This window comes from Ostrinia furnacalis, unplaced genomic scaffold (assembly GCF_004193835.3).
Source record: "Ostrinia furnacalis isolate ACB-3 unplaced genomic scaffold, ASM419383v2 OfSCF2147, whole genome shotgun sequence".
In the NCBI taxonomy this organism is placed as follows: Eukaryota; Metazoa; Arthropoda; class Insecta; order Lepidoptera; family Crambidae; genus Ostrinia; species Ostrinia furnacalis.
In genome coordinates, this window is record NW_021132386.1 from 28,366 (window position 1) to 51,407 (window position 23,042).

At 40.6% G+C, this 23,042-nt stretch overlaps 2 protein-coding genes across 22 annotated transcripts in view; one reads left to right on the plus strand and one right to left on the minus strand.

Annotated features, from left to right (window-relative positions):
- The first annotated feature begins 772 nt into the window (after nt 1-772).
- On the plus strand, nt 773-20,138 carry LOC114354716 (trypsin beta). Its single transcript, XM_028307252.1, has 8 exons — nt 773-882; nt 2,826-2,956; nt 3,967-4,052; nt 4,708-4,772; nt 14,438-14,637; nt 15,750-15,909; nt 16,561-16,712; nt 19,790-20,138. Exons 1-8 carry the CDS (start codon nt 846-848, stop codon nt 19,898-19,900), a joined length of 942 nt encoding a protein of 313 aa, XP_028163053.1. The 5' UTR covers nt 773-845; the 3' UTR covers nt 19,901-20,138.
- A 287-nt stretch (nt 20,139-20,425) lies between these two features.
- Wnk (Wnk kinase) overlaps nt 20,426-23,042 on the minus strand; it is a 90,533-nt gene continuing 87,916 nt past the window's right edge. For all 21 annotated transcript variants that reach the window (XM_028307241.1, XM_028307236.1, XM_028307227.1 and 18 more), the window contains 2 exons: nt 21,450-21,573; nt 20,426-20,572 (listed from right to left, as the gene is read on the minus strand). In XM_028307241.1, the coding sequence (XP_028163042.1) occupies nt 20,529-20,572; nt 21,450-21,573 (168 nt within the window). In that variant the 3' untranslated portion in view covers nt 20,426-20,528. The remainder of the gene's footprint in view (nt 20,573-21,449; nt 21,574-23,042) is intronic.

A 23,042-nucleotide genomic window follows, 5' to 3' on the forward strand; every position in this document is an offset into this window, starting at 1 on the left:
TGGCACAAATATATCGTTTCATTTGAATTTAACAGCTTTATCTTAACTGTAAAGTTGATTAAATACATTTTCCCACCCTACACCATCCAAGCTGTTCAGGTTTTACACATAAAACATATTTACATTATGTTTGGTTGAGTAAGTTATTGGACAGGCTTACAGAATGATACAACAATTATAAACATATCTAACAATAGGTACCTGGTTTCCACCAGTGACCAAAGTGGAGGGGATTGAAGATGTGTTTTAGAGTAGGCGCACACCGTTGATTTTAGTTGGCCGATAGTTGTGCCCGATTTTAAATTGTATGAATCGGCCAAATCGAGTCGGCGTAGTGTGCGCACTCCCATACATGCCCATACTGATCAACTACCCGACTAAACTATGGGCCGACGAAAAATCGGTGTGCGCCTACTCTTAACCAATAGTGTAAAAAAGTTTTCAAACCGAACATGAGAGGAGAGGTGATGTAGAAACAACAAAATCTGTTGGGTTCTTCAAACCATAACTGAACCATTTATTTTTACTGCAAATGTGAACACTACTAGCACTGCCTACTTAATAAGCTAAATATAAAAGTATTTATATGTCTATAATAACATTATTTCGATGAATTTGCGTATTGTTTATCACAAGGTGACTAGGACAGGATTACATTTTATTTCTACGATATGGACAGTTCACGTGCAAGCAAAGGTACACGGGAAATTCACTAATCTGTCTTTATAGATAGATACAATCCTTCCAGCGAAAGATATTATAAAAGGTGTGAATGCTCTGATAAAAGTATTATCTTTTCGATAAAACCCCGTTCGACATTTGTGGACGGACATCGAAGCGGCATCATGCGTCTGACATTATTGTTTTTAGCCATTTTCTCGTGTAAGTTTTGTGTTCAGTGAAAATACTTCCAAGGGATTTTTTTATGTTGTGTTAAAATGTGAAGTCGGGTGTGGCTCTAGTGTAGTGTTATTAAACGTAATTCAGTAATAAATGTGGTTTGGAGTTTGAAAGTGTCTAAGCTATCGCTGTCTAAGTGCATAAAATTTTCACGTCTTTAATTCTTTATTAGCCCTTTATTAGATTTCGAATCTTATTACGTTGAGCATAAAGTTTAGGTACATTATAATACTTTTAGTTACCTGTAAGTACTTAATGAGCTTTTTTTACAACTATGAATATTGAAGCGATTCGCTTGTGCATCCAAACAGCTGTTAATTTAACTCTTTCTCTCTTATAAATAAAAAGGGAAATCCCAGTTTCGTCAACTGAAATTCTTTCAAAAAACATACAAAAGGTGATGCGTGACATTAGACAAGGCCTCTATAGCCCAGTGGTTCGACAGTAGGACCCAGAGGTAATATGTTATATTCCCGGGTGAGACATTGAACAAATAAATATCTCACAACAAATGAGTGCAATATTTTGTAAGTACATAATAAGTATTTGTTCCTAGTTTGACCTGAAACCACTTTTTCCATTCCACTTGCGTTTACACGATTAATAAAGAAGATTAGACAGTAAATAGTAAACTTTTATAGCACGGTCAAATACTTTGGTTTAAGCATCATCCGGAGTCCAGACAAACTTGCTTGATCATACATGGACGAAATTGTAGTAAAATTAAATTAGTTTAAACTTCTCTGTAGTTTAAAATAAATACAGGTACCTAGGTAATTTACGTGTGTGATAAATTATTATCATTACTTATGATGATTCATATTTTTCGCAATAAGTAGAGATACTTGTTAATAAGTATCAGACCTCTTAGACAAAGTCAACATTCTTGCTTGATAGCTAAATTGAATGATAATTTCGCTACGTTTTTTTTTACGTGCACAGCACACTACATTTTGGTTGCAGTTATTATCTACGTAAGTTCTCAATGTTAAGCAATTGTTTTGTTAATTCGTAGTAAGTAACTTTATATTTTTGAGAACTGAGGAGAGACTCCTGAAATTTTATCCTTGAATCTAAGTTAAGTAATTACCATCATTTCTGAACACATGTACCTAAGCCATTTGAATGAAATATTTCAATGTAGGTAAAACAAATTTCGATTCTGATAAGATGGATTACAATACTAATTTAATAAACAGATAATAATTCTGGCTACCTTTATCAATCAAAATTAGTTAGGTTGAAAGAAGGCTATTGAGCCCTTCTAAGGAAATAGAAAAATAGTTGAGTTATTTTTAGAGACCATCCTAAGTTCCCTGAATAAATACATAAAGGTGAGTGATCAGAATATGCCATGAGCATGTAAAAATAGTCTTATCAATGCTTACCTGTGGGCACTCGAACATTGATAAAGATAATTATCGTGTTATTTACTAATCAGTGTGCTTGTGTCTGTTAGCGAATCGAATCTTGATTAATTGGATGGAATACCCCGATAATTAATACTAAAACCACAGAATAATAACAAGTACTGCTAAAACTTAGTAAATTCGTGAAAATCAATTAGGTCATTCCTTCATTTCATAAACTTTGTTATAAATCAAGTATTTCTTCGAATTCTTAAAAGGTGTGGGTTGAGGAAGACAGAAATAGACTGCAAACTTGTACTGTGACACATTTGAAAAGCAATGAATTCTTTCTAAAACAAATTCAATAGTTTTCAAAACCATAAGCGACGATAGCCGAACGGTAAAGGTATCAGACTGAGACTCTATATCCGAGGAACGCTGGTTCCAACCAGCCTCCGCTGGACTACTATTAGTAATTTTTGAAATTTAAATTACTAATAAAAAGTTTTGCTGTTCAATCGTTTACTTAACGATAGCAGTTTACAGTCAACTACAATGATAAACTTTTCCTTTCAGTGTCCCAATCGTGGGCGTGGGACTCCGAGGCAGACACGCTGAATGTGGTCGACTTATCCCAGGTTAACCCGGACTCCCGCATCATCGGCGGGACGTCCACCACCATTGAGCGGTTCCCCTACGCTGTGCAGGTAAGAATCATTCTAGGTCAGGGATGGCGAACCTATGGCACGCGTGCCATTGATGGCACGAACCACAATATGTAGGGCATGCCACCAATCACCCCAAAATTCACTATGAAATAAAATAGTAAATAATAAAAAAGGGCCCTCATCTATCGTATACTATTTATTACTCACATCAGTTGGCGCCACTGTAGAATAAGGTGCCAGAGTGGTGCCACTGGTACGATGCTCCCTCATTGATAGCATCAAATGGCACGTCTACGACTACATCAAAATTGTTTTTAAAAGTGGCACGTTGCTACATTAAGGTTCGCCATCCCTGTTCTAGGTACTTAATCATAATAAGTTTAAGTAATTAATTATACAAGGCGGCCAGGCAAGAAATGGTCGCTTACTGTGGGCCTCGTAAGAAGGCTCAAGGTCATCCAAAGGGCGATGGAGCGAGCTATGCTCGGAGTTTCCCTGCGTAATCGAATCAGAAATTAAGATAACCAAACCAGACAGTGACAGATATAGCTTGCAGAATCGCTAAAATTAAGTGGCAGTGGGCGGGGCGTAGAGATGATGGCCGTTGGGGCAGAAAAGTTTTTCGAGTGGCGACCACGGGCCGGAAGACGTAGCGCGGACAAGCCCCCCACTAAGTCACGGTAATACTAAGTGGACCGACCTTAATTTCGAACTCCTATGTTCTTCTGATTAATTTCGTTGCGGGTCCAATGACAGTTTAACTTTCCCCCGGGACAAACTTGACCTTCATTGGCGGCCAAGCTGTAGATCCTGGCTACACAGGAATTGCAGTGGTGGGAACGAGAGGTGGGAATAGTACCGTTTAAGTGGACCGACGATCTCGTGAAGATTGCGGGAAGAACCTGGATTCTGACAGCGCAGGCCCGGTTATTATGGAAATTCTTGGGGGAGGCCTCTGTCCAGCTCTGGACGTCATTTGGCTGAAATGAATGCACGATCAAGACCTATACTTCACATTATTCAATAAATAAGTAAAATATTATTTTCAGGTTCAAAGAAGCAATCAGCTGACGTGTGGCGGGACGCTGCTCACAAACAGAGCTGTGCTCTCGGCCGCGCACTGCTTTGTTGATAGGTGAGTATCATGTTAACGCACAAAATAAGTATAGACTAGAGCAGTGTTCCGCAAAGGCAGTGTAAATACAAATGAGTAGGTCATCTTCATAGAAACGCACCGAGCGCGGTTTGTATGTGAGCGCGAATGGATATTTGGCGCCACACCCCGCTAATCCACGCTAAATTTTGTCAGTGTGTGCGTGCGCGCTGCATACGTATTGGCGCGCTCATATATGTACAAACCGCGCTCGGTGCGTTTCTATGAAGATGACCTACTCATTTGTATTTACTCTGGCAAAGGATCCGCGGCACACTGGTGTACTGTGGTCATTATTAGATGGTGTGCCTCGGAAAAATAAGGTTATCTTTTAAACTTATTTTTAGTAAATACGTAAGGGTAAGAGTAAGACTAATAAAGGTAATTCAAACTCAAAAATTGATTTTTCATGTGTGCCTCGAAAAAAATTATTTTTCCTAGAGGCACGACATCATAAAGGTAGCAGGAAGGCGCTGGACGCAGGCCGCTACCAATCGATCAACATGGAAAACATTGAGGGAGGCCAATGTTCAGCAGTGGACATCCTATATCTGAAATGACGATGATGATGAAACTGATATTCTGTCGGAGTCAGATCAATTAGCAATTGATATTTTAAACAATTACTTATTTTCAGATTTACACCCAGGCCAGACCCGTCGCAGTACACCATCAGGGCTGGTACTGCGCTACGAGGATCTGGTAAAGTTCATTTCTATACATTTTTGTTAACAAAATAACGTGTATTTATAAGAGTTAAGACGCCATTGCAGCATTGTGTTTAACTTGATATGCTGTTTTGGTGCTGTCGTCCGTACCTACTAACCGTTGTAACGCGACGATCGTTGACGCTCGGATTCGCGTTTGGCGGGCCTTCTTTTTGAATAAGGCGCGGGCTCGCGCGCTCTGCCGGCGCGCTCTGCCAGCGCGCTCTTTTCCAACGGTCACCGCGTATTATGGTTTTCTAAATTCGACCTTATTGTCAGTCCGCCCATGGCCGCGACACGCGCGTTCATTCTGTGTTGTTTTGGCTGGATATTATTGTAATTACTGTAACCAAGTACTGTATGTGTTATGTTTCGACGTGTTTGAGACAATATACGTTGTTTTGTGATACGATTCGTGCCTTTGAACTCAATAACGACCCCGAGACCCAACTTAACAAGTTTACAGTGACGCTCAACTCGCGGGGCACGATCACCAACACAAGTGCAAACTCCGGAATTTGTTCAACACATTACTTGTGAGATACATAATATCATGCCGCCAAAAAGGAACGTCGCGAGAACCGCGAGGAACGAGGGTTCGGACTCAGACACGGACCACAACACCGACCACGAAATGGACAGAACGGTGGTGTCCTCGCCGAACGTCACGATGTCAGAGGAAATGCTGCAAAACCTTGTCTCCAGCATCACCAGGAGCCAGGTGGAAGCGAGCCGTGTGCTTATTGAGAGCATCCTGTCCAGTAACAGAGCCACTTCGTCNGCGAACTGGCAGAGCACTGAATCGTGACTGATGACGGATACCAATGTCAAATGGGATGTAAACTGAGATACCCACAAAAAAAAAAAAAAAATATCCTCAACTAACAGTGCGTAAACTGGCATCACCGTACGTGATACTACATAGTTCTTATTTCTAATCTCGAGGACAAAGCACGAGCATAATGAATGTTTACCTAAGTGATATTATGAACACAAAAAAAAAGATTTATTTTTATTTTATTTTATTTATAATTATTTATCCACAATTTTATCCAAATCTTTATTTAATTAACTAACAATCGAATTTAAATTACAAGCTTTGCTTAGTTTGGGACTAAGAAGCGCAGTGTAAAATGTCCAAGGATAAAATGTATTTATTATTTATAATTCATAATATAATTATTAATATAACATAAAAGAATTAAATATAGAATTTATACCATTAGTAAGTTTCAAAAACCTAATTTAAAAAAATAAAATAAAGTTACTTTCGGAGTTCTTAGGTAATAAACATTTTGTATAAATGTATTTCACTACCACTACTGCCATCTAGTGATCTATACATGAACTGAATGTAATCTATAATTTATTTATTACCGTTTCGTAATAAAATATAGTTATGTGGGTAGGTGAAAATTTATTTATATTGCCTACCTATTGTCATTGCGTTGTATTTCTTAGTGTTTTGTGATGATGTCGTAAAGAGTTCCGTTAGCAAAAAATACAAAAATGAGTGAATGTGAAATAGTGAAGTCCAGTCGTGGAAGAGATATGTTAACTCATGAAGGATATGCATATCATTTGAACGTACAGCGTAACGAAGAATATTATTGGCGGTGTGTGAGAAAAGACTCGATCCGTTGCCAAGTTACTGTTAAAACTAAAATTGTGAACAATACACACACCCTCCTACATAAAAACCACGACCATGCTCATTTACCCAGTGCCGAGAAGAAAATAGAATTAAAATTAAAAGCGCAAATCAAACAAAAAGCGAGGTCTTCAATGGACACTCCTTCACAGATAATACAACGCTGTATTCAAGAAATACCGAGTACGAGTGCCCCCCACATGCCCAAAAAAGAAGCTATGCGTATAATGGTTCACCGTGAAAGAAATAAAAATATGCCCAGTATACCTAAAAATATAAAGGATGTTGTAATACCCGAGGAATACAGCACAGTGAATAATTCGCAATTTTTAATCGGCCATTTCTTCGAAAATAATGAGTGTGTAATAGTTTTTTCTACAAAAGAAAATTGCCGATTATTGAGCGCAGCTTCATATTGGTTGATGGACGGAACTTTTAGTTGCTGCCCCCTTCCATTTTGTCAGATCTATTCTGTACATGCAATGGTCGGCACACAGGAAGGAACTAACAAAATAGTTCCATTAGTATATGGCTTATTATCTCATAAAACAATGCGTTGCTATGAAATTTTTTTGGAAATACTGTGCAGATTTTCTCGAAATACTTTGAAAATATATCTGGCTCCACAAATTATACTAACAGATTTTGAGATAGCGGCAATGAATGCTATTAAGAAAGTTTTTCCAGATTGTGCCAATAAACTTTGTTTTTTCCATCTAAACCAAAGTATTTGGCGGAAGATTCAGTCATCTGGCCTATCTGTACGTTACACCAGCGACCCAGAATTCGCACATAAAATGCGACACATTGGTGCACTGGCATTTTTAGAGCCAACCGAAATTGATGATGCTTTTCATATAATAAAAAATGAAATTATCCCAGAAGAAGCAAACGAAGTCCTGCAATGGTTCGAGAAGTATTATGTGAAAGGCACAACAAAAATTTTGAAAACAGTTAGCTCAAAAATGACAATGAAACAAATTTTACCCAGGTTTCCACCATGTATGTGGTCAATACACGAAAATCTTGTTCATCAAATACCACTGTCTCAAAATGCCCTTGAGTCGTGGCACAATCGATGGAATTCTTTACTGGGACGGCGCAAATGGAACTTATATAAAACAATTAATGAATTTAAGAAAGAGCAAGTGAACACTGAAGCCACCATTGAACGCATAATTTCTTCTGAACCAATGCCTAAGCGGAAGCGTGGTTCACTTTACAAAGAAAGGATTATTCAACATCTGTCTGAGAAACAAGCGATGGATATGAAAACATATTTGAATGGCTGGGCTCACATTTGCCATTTAATTAAATAATACATATTTCTTCTAAATGATTTGTCCTTATTTTTTTTAATTATTTCTGTTTAGAAAATTATTTTTTGTTCTATTTTTTCACGTACATGAATTCATGTGATTTATAAGATATTAGAAGTTTTGTTTAATTTTTAGATTTGATTTATATAAGTTTATATTATGAATTGATACATGTAACGCGACGATCGTTGACGCTCGGATTCGCGTTTGGCGGGCCCTTCTTTTGAATAAGGCGCGGGCTCGCGCGCTCTGCCGGCGCGCTCTGCCAGCGCGCTCTTTCCCAACGGTCACCGCGTATTGTGTTTTTCTAAACTCGACCTTATCGTCAGTCCGCCCATGGCCGCGACACGCGCGTTCATTCTGTGTTGTTTTGGCTGGATATTATTGTAATTACTGTAACCAAGTACTGTATGTGTTATGTTTCGACGTGTTTAAGACAATATACGTTGTTTTGTGATACGATTCGTGCCTTTGAACTCAATAACGACCCCGAGACCCAACTTAACAGTGACGCCCAACTCGCGGGGCACGATCAACAACACAAGTGAAAACTCCGAAATCTGTTCAACACATTACTTGTGAGATACATAAATTATCATGCCGCCAAAAAGGAACGTCGCGAGAACCGCGAGGAACGAGGGTTCGGATTCAGACACGGACCACAACACCGACCTCGAAGTGGACAGGACTGTGGTGTCCTCGCCGAACGTCACCATGTCAGAAGAGATGCTGCAAAACCTTGTATCCAGTATCACCAGGAGCCAGGTGGAAGCGAGCNGTACAGCGCCCCCACACGCTTCTCGATTCTGCGATACGATTGGTCGTTCAACAGCGTTCAGCTGTTTTGACCAATCGTATCGCAGAATCGATGAAGCGCGTCTGGATTGGAAACGTTAAAAGTTACCGTAATCGGGGCTCTGATATGAAATTTGAAATGTGACGTGACGTGACAGTGTGTGTAAACCAGAGTAAGATTGTGCTAAGATTTCGAAGGTGTTGTTGTATTTCGATATTTTTCAACTTCCTTCCTTCTTTCCAACAAATATAATTATGTATAAATTTAATTTGTCTGAAAATGATACACAATAAAAGTGTACTTTACTACTTTTAGGGTAATATAAATTGTCGTTTTATTACTTTTACCTACCCCTACTCTCTTCATTTCACTCAGAAAAAAAAGTACGTAGATCTACGTATTTTCTATATGGAAATTGTACCATTTCTACGTAATTTTCTAATCTGTTCTACGACTTTTTCAAAATCCGAGTTGGCAACACTGGCCAGCGCGCTCTTTTCCAACGGTCACCGCGTATTATGGTTTTCTAAATTCGACCTTATTGTCAGTCCGCCCATGGCCGCGACACGCGCGTTCATTCTGTGTTGTTTTGGCTGGATATTGTTGTAATTACTGTAACCAAGTACTGTATGTGTTATGTTTCGACGTGTTTAAGACAATATACGTTGTTTTGTGATACGATTCGTGCCTTTGAACTCATTAACGACCCCGAGACCCAACTTAACAAGTTTACAGTGACGCCCAACTCGCGGGGCACGATCACCAACACAAGTGCAAACTCCGAAATCTGTTCAACACATTACCTACTTGTGAGATACCTACATAATATTATCATGCCGCCAAAAAGGAATGCCGCGAAGACCGCGAGGAACGAGGGTTCGGACTCGGACGCGGACTACGAAGTGGACAGGACTGTGGTGTCCTCGCCGAACGTCACCATGTCAGAAGAGATGCTGCAAAACCTTGTCTCCAGCATCACCAGGAGCCAGGTGGAAGCGAGCCGTGTGCTTATTGAGAGTATCCTGTCTAGTAACAGAGCCACTTCATCACCACGACTCGACACGCCAGGTTACGCGCAGCGCTCAGGCAACTTCGCGAAGTGCACGGCTCGATTTGACGGACGATCGAAAAACGCCGATGAGCTGGAAGCCTTCATCGATGCCATCGAGGTGTTTCGCGAGTGCACTAACATCAGCGACGAGCACGCTCTGCGGGGACTACCGATGCTGCTGGTCGGCGAGGCCGCCGTGTGGTGGCAGGGAGTGAAGGCGTCGGTTTCGTCTTGGACCGAAGCCCTACAGCGCCTACGAGGAATGTTCGGCGTGCCACGACCCGGTTATAAAATATTTCGTGACATTTTCGCGAGTGAACAAAACAGTGAACGAGCCGACGTTTTTGTTTGCAAAGTGCGCGCTTTAATTATGAAATTACCGTACACGGTGCCGGAAGAAATGAAGCTAGACATTATATACGGATTGTTGGACCGTAGAATAAGAAAACGAGTGTCTCGCGATGCTGTGGACGGGCTTGAACAACTCATAAATAAGGTCAGGTTGGTAGAAGAGTCGCTGGCAGAGGTAAGTTCGCTCAGTAATAATAATAGCGCGAGCCCCTTTAACACTAGAAAGGCCGCCGTCCCATTTTTGTCCCACTTGCGAGTTTGATCGTTTCTAACTTTTTTATTTTTTAACGAAAGTTCATGAAACTTTTTGACTTTTTCTGATTTATTGAGTTTTATCATTTTTTAATGTTTTTGATACTATAATATTAATAGAAAAAAATTAAAAATCGGTTTTACCTAGAAGCGCCACTGGGTCAATTTTGTCCCACCCTGGTATTTGCAACAAGAATTCGACGAAGAGTGCTTGTTTCGAGGAGATACGAGAGTGGAGAGGTGAGGACCGTTTAGGTGACTCGTGACAATGCAGAAATGTAAATATATTGTACTAGTTCTTGCCTGTGACTTCACCCGTGAGAAATTAAATTTATCATAGAAAGACCTAATTTCTTTACATTTATCGTTGTTATTTGACCAAATAACTGAACATTATTCTAAATTATAGCCTATATTATGTTATTCTGGAGTATTAGCAATAAAACTGCAAAGTTTTATTAAGATCGGCTTAGTATTTTTTGCGTAAAGAGTGAAAAAACATCCATCGATCTAACCATGAATCCATACTCAGTTCAAGTTCAAGGCATATATTCACCCATTCATCCTTCATATCCATTCATCAGTCCATCCATCCTTCAATTCATCAATCTTTATTAACTTTTACATTTGTAATATTAGAAGGAAGGTGGCTTTTAGACATTGGCCAGTTCATACATTGAATGATTTGATACATTTTTAAAATGTGTGACTTATACAATTAAACGTACATACTTTTCATTGTAACTGGTAAAAAACTTCACTGTGTGTGTACGGATAACAGAAAAATAACCATACCTATAGACATTCCTAAACACATAGTACACCAGAGAGACAAAAAAACCATACAAAAAAACTTTGTGCAAAATGTGCACTGATATTTTTAAGATATTCATTTTTCTTTCAAAAATAATAATGACTAGTTAAAGTAGTAATTCATAATTTTAATACAGTATAACACCATGTAATATGAGACTATTTTTATATGAAACCAAAAATATTTAACTTTTAATAATTCAAAATTAAAATTGAATACATTTATATTTTTAAAGAAATAAGTACATATTGATTTAATTATATAGATAAACCTTTTTTAAGGATACTACAAATAGTTTTAACCATAATGTTCATGTCTGAAACTAAAAAATGTTAAAAAATGTATGCTGGGACAAAATTGACCCAGCGGCGCTTTTAGGGGGGTCGCAATCTTCGGCACTTCTAGTGTTAACCCCTCGACTGCGCGATGCCACTCGAACGCGGGTCCGAGCGTTAACCCATCGAGTGCCGTAGATGACCCCCCGAGTGTAAGTAAAAAAAGTAATGTAACATCGGGTGATGAGTCGTCTTTAATTAAACCGCGAAGTTCAGTTTTAAAATACACAAATAGTGACGAGAAGAAGCGCTCTCGCCCCAAGTGCTCTTATTGCAAAGTATTTGGTCATACAATAGACGTCTGCCGTAATAAAGAGAACAAAGTAAATACCGACTCGCAAAATTCACGTGACAGTAACATGGGTGTGTAATGTATGATATAACTACATATCANAGTAAGGAAACGAGTGTCTCGCGATGCTGTGGACGGGCTTGAACAACTCATAAATAAGGTCAGATTGGTAGAAGAGTCGCTGGCAGAGGTAAGTTCGCTCAGTAATAATAATAGCGCGAGCCCCGTTAACCCCTCGACTGCGCGATGCCACTCGAACGCGGGCCCGAGCGTTAACCCGTCGCGTACCGTAGATGACCCCCCGAGTGTAAGTAAAAGTAATGAAACATCGGGTGATGAGTCGTCTATTATTAACCCGCGAACTTCTGTTTTAAAATGCACAAATAGTGACGAGAAGAGGCGCCCTCGTCCCAAGTGCTCTTATTGCAAAGTGTTTGGTCATACAATAGACGTCTGTCGTAATAAAGAGAACAAAGTAAATACCGACTCGCAAAATTCACGTGACAGTAACATACTACGTTGCTACGGATGTGGTCAGCTGGGAGTAGTGCGGTCAAAGTGTGACAATTGTAATAGTGTGCCCATTTCGAGTAGTAAACCCGATTTCAGCACTGCACACGTTATCGATGGTGACGACCCGCGACCGCTAGTAGAGATACAGGTCGTTAGCCGAACGGGGGTCGCTATTCTGGACACGGGGGCCACTCACTCCATCGCTAGTCCGACGCTGTACAACTTATTGCGCGACGCGGGTGTTACTTTTAGAAACTCGATACGTACCATAGGCCTCGCAGACGGATCGCAGCAGACGCGTACCATCCTCGAAGGCGACGTTGATATAACCCTACAAGGACGGACGATACCTACCACGTTCTTGGTACTTCCGGATGCGCAGACAAGGACCTTATTAGGCAGGGACTTCATTACTAAGGCAAGTATCCTGTTAGATTTACCACAGAACAGCTGGTGCTATAACGATGGGCCACGACGAACCTGGCATCCGTTTATCACCAGTTTTGAGCTGTCTACCACCAGCAAGGTAGAGCTGACGAAGGTGGAAGTGAAAGCAGTAGTGTTCGGGAGGAATAAAGGACCCAAGGTGACAAAACGTACGTCACCCACTCCGAAGCATCTTCGAGCTGCTAACCCCAAGCTACCTTTTCCCGAGACCGGACGTAGTAGTTGGTATCCTGGAACATTTATAATGCAGGGGGAGGGCCCTTACCAACGACCCGACGCACGTTGTCGTTCATACTTCACGGACAAAGGTGAACATGATTCCGGGTTTGTCAAGGTCAACCTGCCCTCCAGGTGTAGGTGCACCTCCAGGGAAACCATTCGGCGTTCCGTTTAGGGGGAGGGGTAAGTTAGTATAATATGTACTCTAATTGTAAGATATCCGGTAATCGGTAAGTTTCCGCTGACGAAGGTCGTCATTCNACGAATAAAGGACCCAAGGTGACAAAACGTACGTCACCCACTCCGAAGCGTCTTCGAGCTGCTAACCCCAAGCTACCTTTTCTCGAGACCGGACGTGGTAGTTGGTATCCTGGAGCATTTATAATGCAGGGGGAGGGCTCTTACCAACGACCCGACGCACGTTGTCGTTCATACTTCACGGACAAAGGTGAACATGATTCCGGGTTTGTCAAGGTCAACCTGCCCTCCAGGTGTAGGTGCACCTCCGGGGAAACCATTCGGCGTTCCGTTTAGGGGGAGGGGTTAGTTAGTATAATTTTATGTACTCTAATTGTAAGATATCCGGTATTCGGTAAGTTTCCGCTGACGAAGGTCGGCATTCTGCGCATTATTACTCCACTGGCGATGACGAATGACAGAACCTGCGGCGGAGCACCGTGCATAATGTACCGGCTTTACCGAGTGAGTGAAGCCTGGACTACTTAGGCTTAACAACTACAAAACAGTAGGGAACCCACGCCTCTCAGTTGACCCCAATCGTAGCTGCGTAGGTGATGTTCGGTACCACCAGCACGATTCAACATTTTCCTGACCTTGACACGAGGGCGCTACGTCTTGGTCAGAGGGGGAGGTTGTAACGCGACGATCGTTGACGCTCGGATTCGCGTTTGGCGGGCCTTCTTTTTGAATAAGGCGCGGGCTCGCGCGCTCTGCCGGCGCGCTCTGCCAGCGCGCTCTTTTCCAACGGTCACCGCGTATTATGGTTTTCTAAATTCGACCTTATTGTCAGTCCGCCCATGGCCGCGACACGCGCGTTCATTCTGTGTTGTTTTGGCTGGATATTATTGTAATTACTGTAACCAAGTACTGTATGTGTTATGTTTCGACGTGTTTGAGACAATATACGTTGTTTTGTGATACGATTCGTGCCTTTGAACTCAATAACGACCCCGAGACCCAACTTAACAAGTTTACACCGTTATATTTTTTGTCAGACAACTGTCGCGATACAGTTAGCGTAACGATTGACTTTTCCACATGTCTGGGGAAATACGCAAAGACATTGGTACTGTACTAAAGTCCGGTCGCCGAGCACGTAGAATTTCGTCCAATGACCCCAAGCTATCCATCCTTATCGCTCGCACGTAATTATATTGCTGTCGCGACTGTGCGACGGGCAGCCGCAGTGTGTGTGCGAGCGCGATACAATATAATTACGCGCGAGTGATAAGGATGGGTAGCTTGGGGTCATTGGACGAAATTCTACGTGCTCGGCGACCGGACTATATCAGCATGAATCATTTGATTACTGTGATTTGAATTTGTGTAATTTTGTGCGATATCCTTTTATTCATTTACAAATTGCGTTACATTATCCAGGCGGTACCACGAGCCGGGTGTCGGTAATTGTAGTGCACCAGTCGTACAACACGGTGACACACGACGCCGACGTGGCGCTAATGGTGCTGGCCTCACGACTGAGCTTCAGCACAAGAATCAACAGGGCCAGCCTGCCTATGCAGGGACAGTCGCTGCCGGTCAACACGGGACTCATACACGTCGGCTGGGGGACGACCATTGTGAGTATTCATCGTACCGAGTGGAGTGAAGGTCGCGGAAAGAACCCAGGTTCGCGACCGTTCATTATGGAAAGCCTTGGGGGAGGTCTTTGTCCAGCAGTGGACGTCATTTGGCTGAAACGAACGAACAAAACGAGTGGAGGGTAACCCTTCCCTACTGGACATTGCAAACCCTTACATGCCCACCTTATGTTTATTCTTACAATCACCCAATCGAGCTAACGGCTCACCTCGCTGGAATACGACTCTTCCTCCCATTTACACGCACACCACCAAGCGTTCGCCCCGTCCGTATCAGAGCGTCCATGTGACGTCACGACCAGGTGCGCAGCATACTCGACCGGGTTGTAAACTTGTAAGTACAAAGAACTGGACATTTTTAAAACTTGACATTTTGAGAATTTGACAATTTGCGCATTTGATATTTTGCGAATTTGGAAATTTGCGAATTTGACAATTTGCGAATTTGGCAGATTGTGACCGCTTGACATTTTGCGACTTTGACAATTACTTATTTGGGCATAAAGGGTATCAAAGACCACCGCACCGTACAAAGGGATTGAAAAAACTGATTTGACCCTTACGCCCTGTATCCAGAAGATGAGTGCGCCAATGATAGAACCGGGAACATTGATTCCTTTATTAATTTGACTCGAGGGGGACGGTCCAAGCCCTTAATAAAACGATATCAAGACAGCAAAGGGTTATAAAAAACTTGCGACACGTAATATTGAAAAAGGTTTCTTTTTTGTAGCGTTCCTCGTACGTATCTCAGAAGTTCCAAGGGTGAAGGGAAAAAATGTCTAAAGCCCGGTCCGTGAGCACGTAGAATTTTGTCCAATGACCCCTAGCTACCCATCCTTATCGCTCGCGCGTAATTATATTGTTGTCGCGACTGTGCGACTGGCACCCAGTGAGTGTGCGAGCGCGATAGCAACATAATTACGCGCGAGCGATAAGGATGGGTAGCTAGGGGTCATTGGACAAAATTCTACGTGCTTACGGACCAGACAAAAAATGAAGTTTCCACCACCACCTTTGTCTTGCTTTTTTCTACTTGCGGTTTTCAATTTGACTTCCCGACTTTCTTTCATTTTTAATTTGATTTTCAGGCGGGAATCAACGCGTTGCCAACGACGCTGCAGGAGGTAACTGTGCGGAAGGTGAACTGGACGACATGCGCGGAGAGGTACCGCTACCTGCAGGCCATCACGGGCGAACCCTTCCTCGTCACTACCAACATGATATGCGCTGGACTTCTTGATGTTGGAGGTACGTATCTATATTCTAACTTCTTAACGAAGAAGTTTGCAACAAGAGGAATAGGGAAAATATATTCATCATCATCATCATAAGCCGTTATCGTACATTGCTGAACATAGAAACAAAGTTTCGAATAAAGGCGGAGTCTAAATTATTTTTTTTCCAATATTTGTTACTGGTCTGGAATTCTCTGGCACCATCTAATATCTTCGCCTGTTTTACCTTTATCATAGGTGTCGTCATAGTACATAAGTGGCTATGTGGGTCGCGTAGCATCCTTAGCATCCCTGGTTCTGATGTGCCATGCCAGCACAGTTTGTCCTAGGTTGTCGAAATATTTGTCTGGGTGCGCTCTAAATGATCAGTAGGTACGGCTAGCACGAAAAACTTTCGAGTTCGAATCGTTTGCGTATTCGAATCGCCATCAAAAGATTTAGTACGAAAACTACAACGGCGCCCTTGTGAACGTGTCGTAAAGTGAACTTAGTATGAGATGTGGTTGCACGAAATTTATTTTGAGAATCGAAATTGTCCCGATATCGTTTAATTCGAAGATTGAGTATCGAATTTTTTCGAATACGCAAACGATTCGAAGACGAAAGTTGTTCATGCTAGAGGTACTGATGATGAACAGCAAAAATATTAAAATATTCGTTGCAGGCGCAGACGCGTGCCAAGGCGACAGCGGAGGCCCGCTGCTGTACGGAAACATCGTGGTCGGCATCACGTCGTGGGGCTACTCCTGCGGTCACCCATCATACCCTGGCGTCAGTGCGCGCGTCGCTTCCTTCACCAATTGGATCAACGCCACGGTAATGATAATGATAAATGAACTTTATTTGGAATATTAATGTAAGCCAATCACACAAAAACATGTCGACATTCAACAAATTGTCTACAAAAATGTTGAATGTTGACATGCTTTTGTTGATTGTGTAGGGTAAAACACACTGGAGACCCGGCTTTAGGTAAACATAGCAGATACACGGTTTACGATAAGTCCTCAAACAAAACCAGCATAATAGCATCATGCCACCGCAGAAGCCGGCATTGAACTTCTTATTTTTAATCTGGCGATGCTTCTCGATTATTATTATTTTTAGAAACAGCTTATTCAATATGTTTTTTTATCATAATTGTCGGTGACAAAATTACGAGTCATAATTACACCAGATCATAAATAAAGATTCGATTTAAACTGCCCAGCATTTACTACACACACCGGCAGATTTAGAGGAACGGAAAAAAAAGCATCAATATCATCATTATTTTAGGAAAAAAATGCCTAATTATGACATTATTTTTTAATTTAATTCTAAATATGAAAAAAATAATTGCCAACAGTATATTTTTTTAATTATTTTGTTTAAATTACCCCATCAACAGTTTCGTTGAGTGTTTTGAATTGAATGAAGCTTTTGCTAATTTGGATTTCTTTTACGTGAAAGATGTTTTTTTCTGAGAATATTGTTGTGTAAGCATTCAGTTACTTATAAGGGTTTATTATGCCCAGCTTAGCACCGTCAGAAATCATTAAGGCAGATGAAATGAGAAGTAACGGCCATGCATACAAATCGGCTGCCGTAAGACGTCGTTGATCAGTATCGACCACCCATGGCAGTAACCAACGGTACAGATTGATCATTTCTGTCGTTAGGAGGAGGGTTCAAGTCAGAAAAAGGCGTACTTCGCGACGGGATGACCGTTTTTTACAACTTCGAGTTTTCAGAAAGTCGCGGTTACCTGCTGTTCAAGCCAGAAATAACCTTAAAGACACTCGAGGAGTAAGAGTGACTGAGCCCACAGTTCACAGGAGATTTACTGAAGTTGGTATAGGGTCGTGCATACCCGAGAAAGCTCCAACTTGTGACACAGCACCGAAAAAACATATTGAACTTTTCACGTGAATATCGTGATTGGGTCTTGAACGACTGGAGGCATGATCTCTTCACTTATGAGTGCAGAGTTCTCTTAAACCAGATCGATGGAAGATAGCGAATATGGAGACACAAAGAGAACGTAACATTTAGTCTTAATTTTGAAAATATCGTGGTTTATGGAGGTAGCTTAATTCTGGTGTGGGGAAGGATTTTTTTGGGAGCTCGCACGGAGTTAGTGGTGGGTGATGGAGGAAATACGACTTCTGAATGGTACACTAGGAACATTTTAGAAGAACATGATGTGCCATTTACTCCATTTATTGTGGACTCCTTTAGTTTAATTCACGATAATGTTCGTTTTCACAGTGCTCGCTCAGTACAGGCACATCTAAACCATTTGGATATACCCATGATGCAGTGGCTGGCAAGATCCCTAGACAAGAATCCTATAGAGCATGTCTTGGACTTTCTTAAAAGATGTGTTAAACTCAGAATACCACCGGTGGTGTTGAGAAACGCGTTACTAGAGGAATGGCAGACATTGCCCCAAAATACCCTTCATATCATTAACTGCAGCATGCTCAGATGAATGGAAACCATCATCAGAGCAAGAGGGGGAAATACCCATCATTAATTCATTCATTTGGATAGTGATAAGCTACCCTAATTTTTAATCTGGCCACAATTTCTAATTTTTGTTCAAAACTGAAAAATTGAAATTTCGTTTCGATGATTTTTTATTAAATAAAAACGACTATTTATTTAAAAAATATATGTTATTTTATTTTATTTTAATTATCTCTTTATTTTGTATAATAAATATTTCATAGATCAGTAGTAATTTTCCTTATTTTCATACTTTTTTTTGCGTTCCGCTAAATCTGCCGGTGTGTGTAGTTACAATTTACTGGTGGTCAAATTGTAATAGTATGGAAAAAAGTAGTTTATAATTAAGATATCATACGCATTTCGATATTTATATTTCAGCATGTTTATCTATCAGTTTAATCAGTAAATGGGTCAGTTATCGGCGTGAGTAATGCGATATCTACGGTTATCTTTATCCAGATAATAAACAATAAAATTCGCGGTAGATAACGGGAATTTTATTTGTATACGAATACTGCACGTTTTGTTATAGTGCAATTCATGTCGAACGCATTTTTCCCCCAGACAAATTGGTTCTACTTATCTCTCTCGCGAAGATGAAACGCAAAGATAACTGGTTGAGAGCGATAAGATCTGATTCCAATAGTTTTACGATGTGAATCTTGAGGACGTAGCACACTATCAACCCGGAAAGGGATCGTAACCGTATCAACTCGAAGCGGTCAGTATTCTTTTTATCCGCACCGTTACGCAAACGCCTCGCCTCGCGGTTGACAGGGCGCGAAAGACGATGACAGCTCGCGAAAGGCGATACGGTGTTGATTACTTTCCGAGTTGATAAGTTTGCTATGACCTTTATTATGTACTAGCGGCCGCCCACGACTTCGTACGCGTGGATCCGGTTTTACACCTTAGGGGTGGAGTTTCGTAAAATCCGTTCTTAGTGAGCACCTACGTTCTAAAAGGAACCCCCATGCAAAATTTGAGACTCCTAGCACTTGTAGTTTCTGAGATTTTGTGATGAGTGTGTCAGGCCTAGTCCAGGAGGGCGAATTCGCCGCGAATCATACGCGCGTTGGCAAGATACTAGCAGCCAATACATTGCGTCCACAAGACACGCGCGAGTTGTAAATTCGCGCGTAAATCGCGTCACACATACGCTCGTGTTCGCGCGAAGACATTCGCGGCGAATTCGCCCTCCTGTAGGCCTAAGATGCGCGCCGTGATAACTTTTATCGACGTCAAAATGTATGGGGAAAATCGATAAAATGGCGTGATAACCGCTTATCGCGGCGCCCATCTTAGGACTACTGGACAAGGCCTCAGTAAATCAGTGACCTTTCGCTTTTGTAGATATAGATAGATCACAGAAATAAACTGATAATAATGTATGTTTTCAGGTCAACCAGTACAGCAGCAGTCCAAGGCTCAGTGGCAGCACGACCGCGACCTCATTGCTCCTGGTGACGTCACTCTTGGCTTCATTCACGCTGATGATCAAGGACTTTTAATGAATTTACCTTTTTATAATCTCACCAAGGGAGTGTTTTTATTCCCTTGCCCTGAGATGAGTCTAGAAAAATGTTATTTTTTGCTATAATAAAGTATAGCAAATTATTGACAAAACTATTTATATTTTTTTACTATCTGTTATTCACTTTCAAAGTACTGTAAGCGTAATTTGGTACCTTAATAAAATTGTAAATACGCAGTAAATGTTAGTATTTAGGACAATAAATTTATTTTTATACAAAATTTTTAGATTTTTATTGCCTCTGGGAGTCATGGGCTTCATTTTGTACTGATTACCTATCATGATAGGTGCTTCTTAACTGCTTATAGCATAAAATTTTATGAAAAAAAAAGCATTTATATTATTTTAGCATTTTACAAACAAGCCAAAGATTAATGCTTATTTATAAACAGTGTTTTGATTGATAAAATGTTTGTATAAAAATACGTTTTAAATAAATGGTAACTCAAAACAATTTCTCAGAGGAACACGACCAATCTGTACGGCAAATAAAAGTCGTATGTCTAGATATCACATATGAATATTTTATTTACGAATAATGATATAGTATAATATGTTACAGGGTACATAATAAATATAAGGTACAAGGTGATCCGCTACACACGTCATAACTGCGCCAGCGCCACCAGCACCACCTGCCGGCATCGCGCTGCAACAAACGTGTGCGCGTGCGCATCAAAATGTTTCATACAAGTTTTGCGTTCTGGATAGAAATAGTTTATTGACACAAAACATTAAGGCTAAGTTGCACCATCTTATTTTAACCGTAAAAATAACAATAACCGGTGCTTTTTGTATGGAGTTTGACAGATTTTTGACGTCTGTCAAAGTTAAAATAAGATAGTGCAACTCAACTTTATAGTATATGACAAAAATAGAAGGTATAAACTGTGCCAACAGGCTCAGCAATTATCACCACCAATCAATTGACGCACTTTTTAAAACTGTCAAAACGAGACTCTCCCATAGATTTTGTATGGCAATACAAGCAAGTGACGTCACCATTTATCAAATCAATTGGAACTACTTTTTTCAATTGTAATGCAACCAATAATCTTAATTTATGGGTAATTTAAAATAAACTAAGTTTTAAAGACCCAGAATAGGCTAGTTGCCTAAAAAAATTTTTTTAGTCCGTAATGTTTAATATCAAAAAATATTGGACACGTATATTTTTATTTGTCAATCTAACAAATAATTACATAGTTATGGTGCGTTGAAGTTGCGCACGACGTCACAACGTGCGGCATTTTTAAGCAAGCGTTGACGTCACGGGCCTCTTCTTATGAACTTTGGGGCGCTTTATCTCTTTAAATTTTCATTAGTTTGAAAAAGTGAAAAATACGTGTAGAGTATTTTTTGATAAGTTAACTGACGGACTAATTAAAACTCTTGCTTTTTGACCCAGGCAACATCCCCATTAAGTGTATTTTAAAAAAAGTTATGATTTCGAATTATTGGAGAATGGTGTCAAATAGTCTATTGGCATTAATAAATTAGTCCGCGGCGCTGTGAGTGGCACTGACCTTTGTCCGTGAAGGCCTCGTGCACGACGAGCTCGGCCACGAGCCCGCGGCCGTTGGAGGCGCGCCCGCCCTCCGCGCCCGCCCAGCTTGCTAGCTCCTCCGACGCCGCCACGCTCTCCGTGCACTGGGGAGAAAACATGGGTTTATTAGTTATGTTACAGGAAATGTATGAAATCCGTCATTGTATACAATTCCTAGGAATTGTATATAAGTCCTAAAATCACCCGGAAATGTGTGATGTAAATTATATTAGACACATTTCCTAGGAAATTTACACATTTCCTAAACAGCAATCGGAAATGTAATTAAGATTTCAATGAATACGCGTGGATATACGGTGCGAGGGGAAGATATTGCATCATCCGGTTACGCGGGGTCTCTATCGAATCGTCAAATTTTTTGCACGCCTTGTTGTCTATGGCACACAAATTTTAAGCCTAAAATTTTTTTACACAAAATTATTTTTATTACGCCACTTTTTTTTCTCCGAAACTTGAATGGCGCTACCGCGCCGCGGCAGCTGTGTATGTGTAAGGTCGCAAGTCTAACCTAACCTAACCGAGACTTTGTTATCCAGCTACAGAAGTATTAAAACCTTCATGCCAATAAGTTTAATAAAAGAGATGTTAAAATTAGGGATTTCCAATACTTCAGCGTAATTATGCGTGATGCCGAAAGAAAGGATGCCAATAGGCAAATATTTTTTTCGGCCAAAGTATAATAGTGCGAAATCAACTGTCAGGCTAAACAATAATAATTGTGAGTTAAAAGTACCTATCGGCCAATGTGGTTTGACTAAATGAAATTTTAGGCGTACCGAGGGGCACCCGATCACGCGATCGCGCTTGTGCCGCTTAGTTTTATACATTTCCTAATACAATATTGGAATTCTATAAAATTCCTAGGAAAAGTATACATTTCCTAGGATATGTGCGTATTAAAAAATCTCTGAAGCAATATTTTATACATTTCCTAAATAGCTTCGGAATTGTATACATTTCCTAGGAATAGTATACAATTCCTAGAATTCATACATTTCCTGTAACAGTTATACTAAATTCCATTTCAACTAAAATAGAAAGACACGGGTCTTAACGCGACGTTTATGTCAGCGAGCCGCTAGTCTGCTTGTGACCACGGCTGCAGCATAGCAGCCGAAACGTCAAGCCATGAGTACATAATGTAACTCATTCACAAACGTCACGTTAAGACCCGTGTCTTTCTAATTCAGATATACTAGGTTCTGCAGAAAAAATACCTCGATGACGTAAAATCTTCTGCTTTATGTAAGAGTAAAGTGGTTGTAAAATGTCTTGCGGTTGGTAACTACAAATAAAACATTCTACAGACGTTTAATTTAGCGGGTTCAGGGGTTACATAGTGGGTGATTATAATATCACTCACTAGGTAGGTTTGCCTAAATAATTATAATCATAATATTTTAGGTTAGAGCTATTGTTTAATCAATAGAATTGGTGTAATTCTTAATTTTATACTAGGTATCTGACACAGATCACAGAAACCAAAGGGAGATGTGACAAGGGGGTGGGGTCGGTGTCGCAGTAACACATTGCTCGTGAAAGCAATGATGAC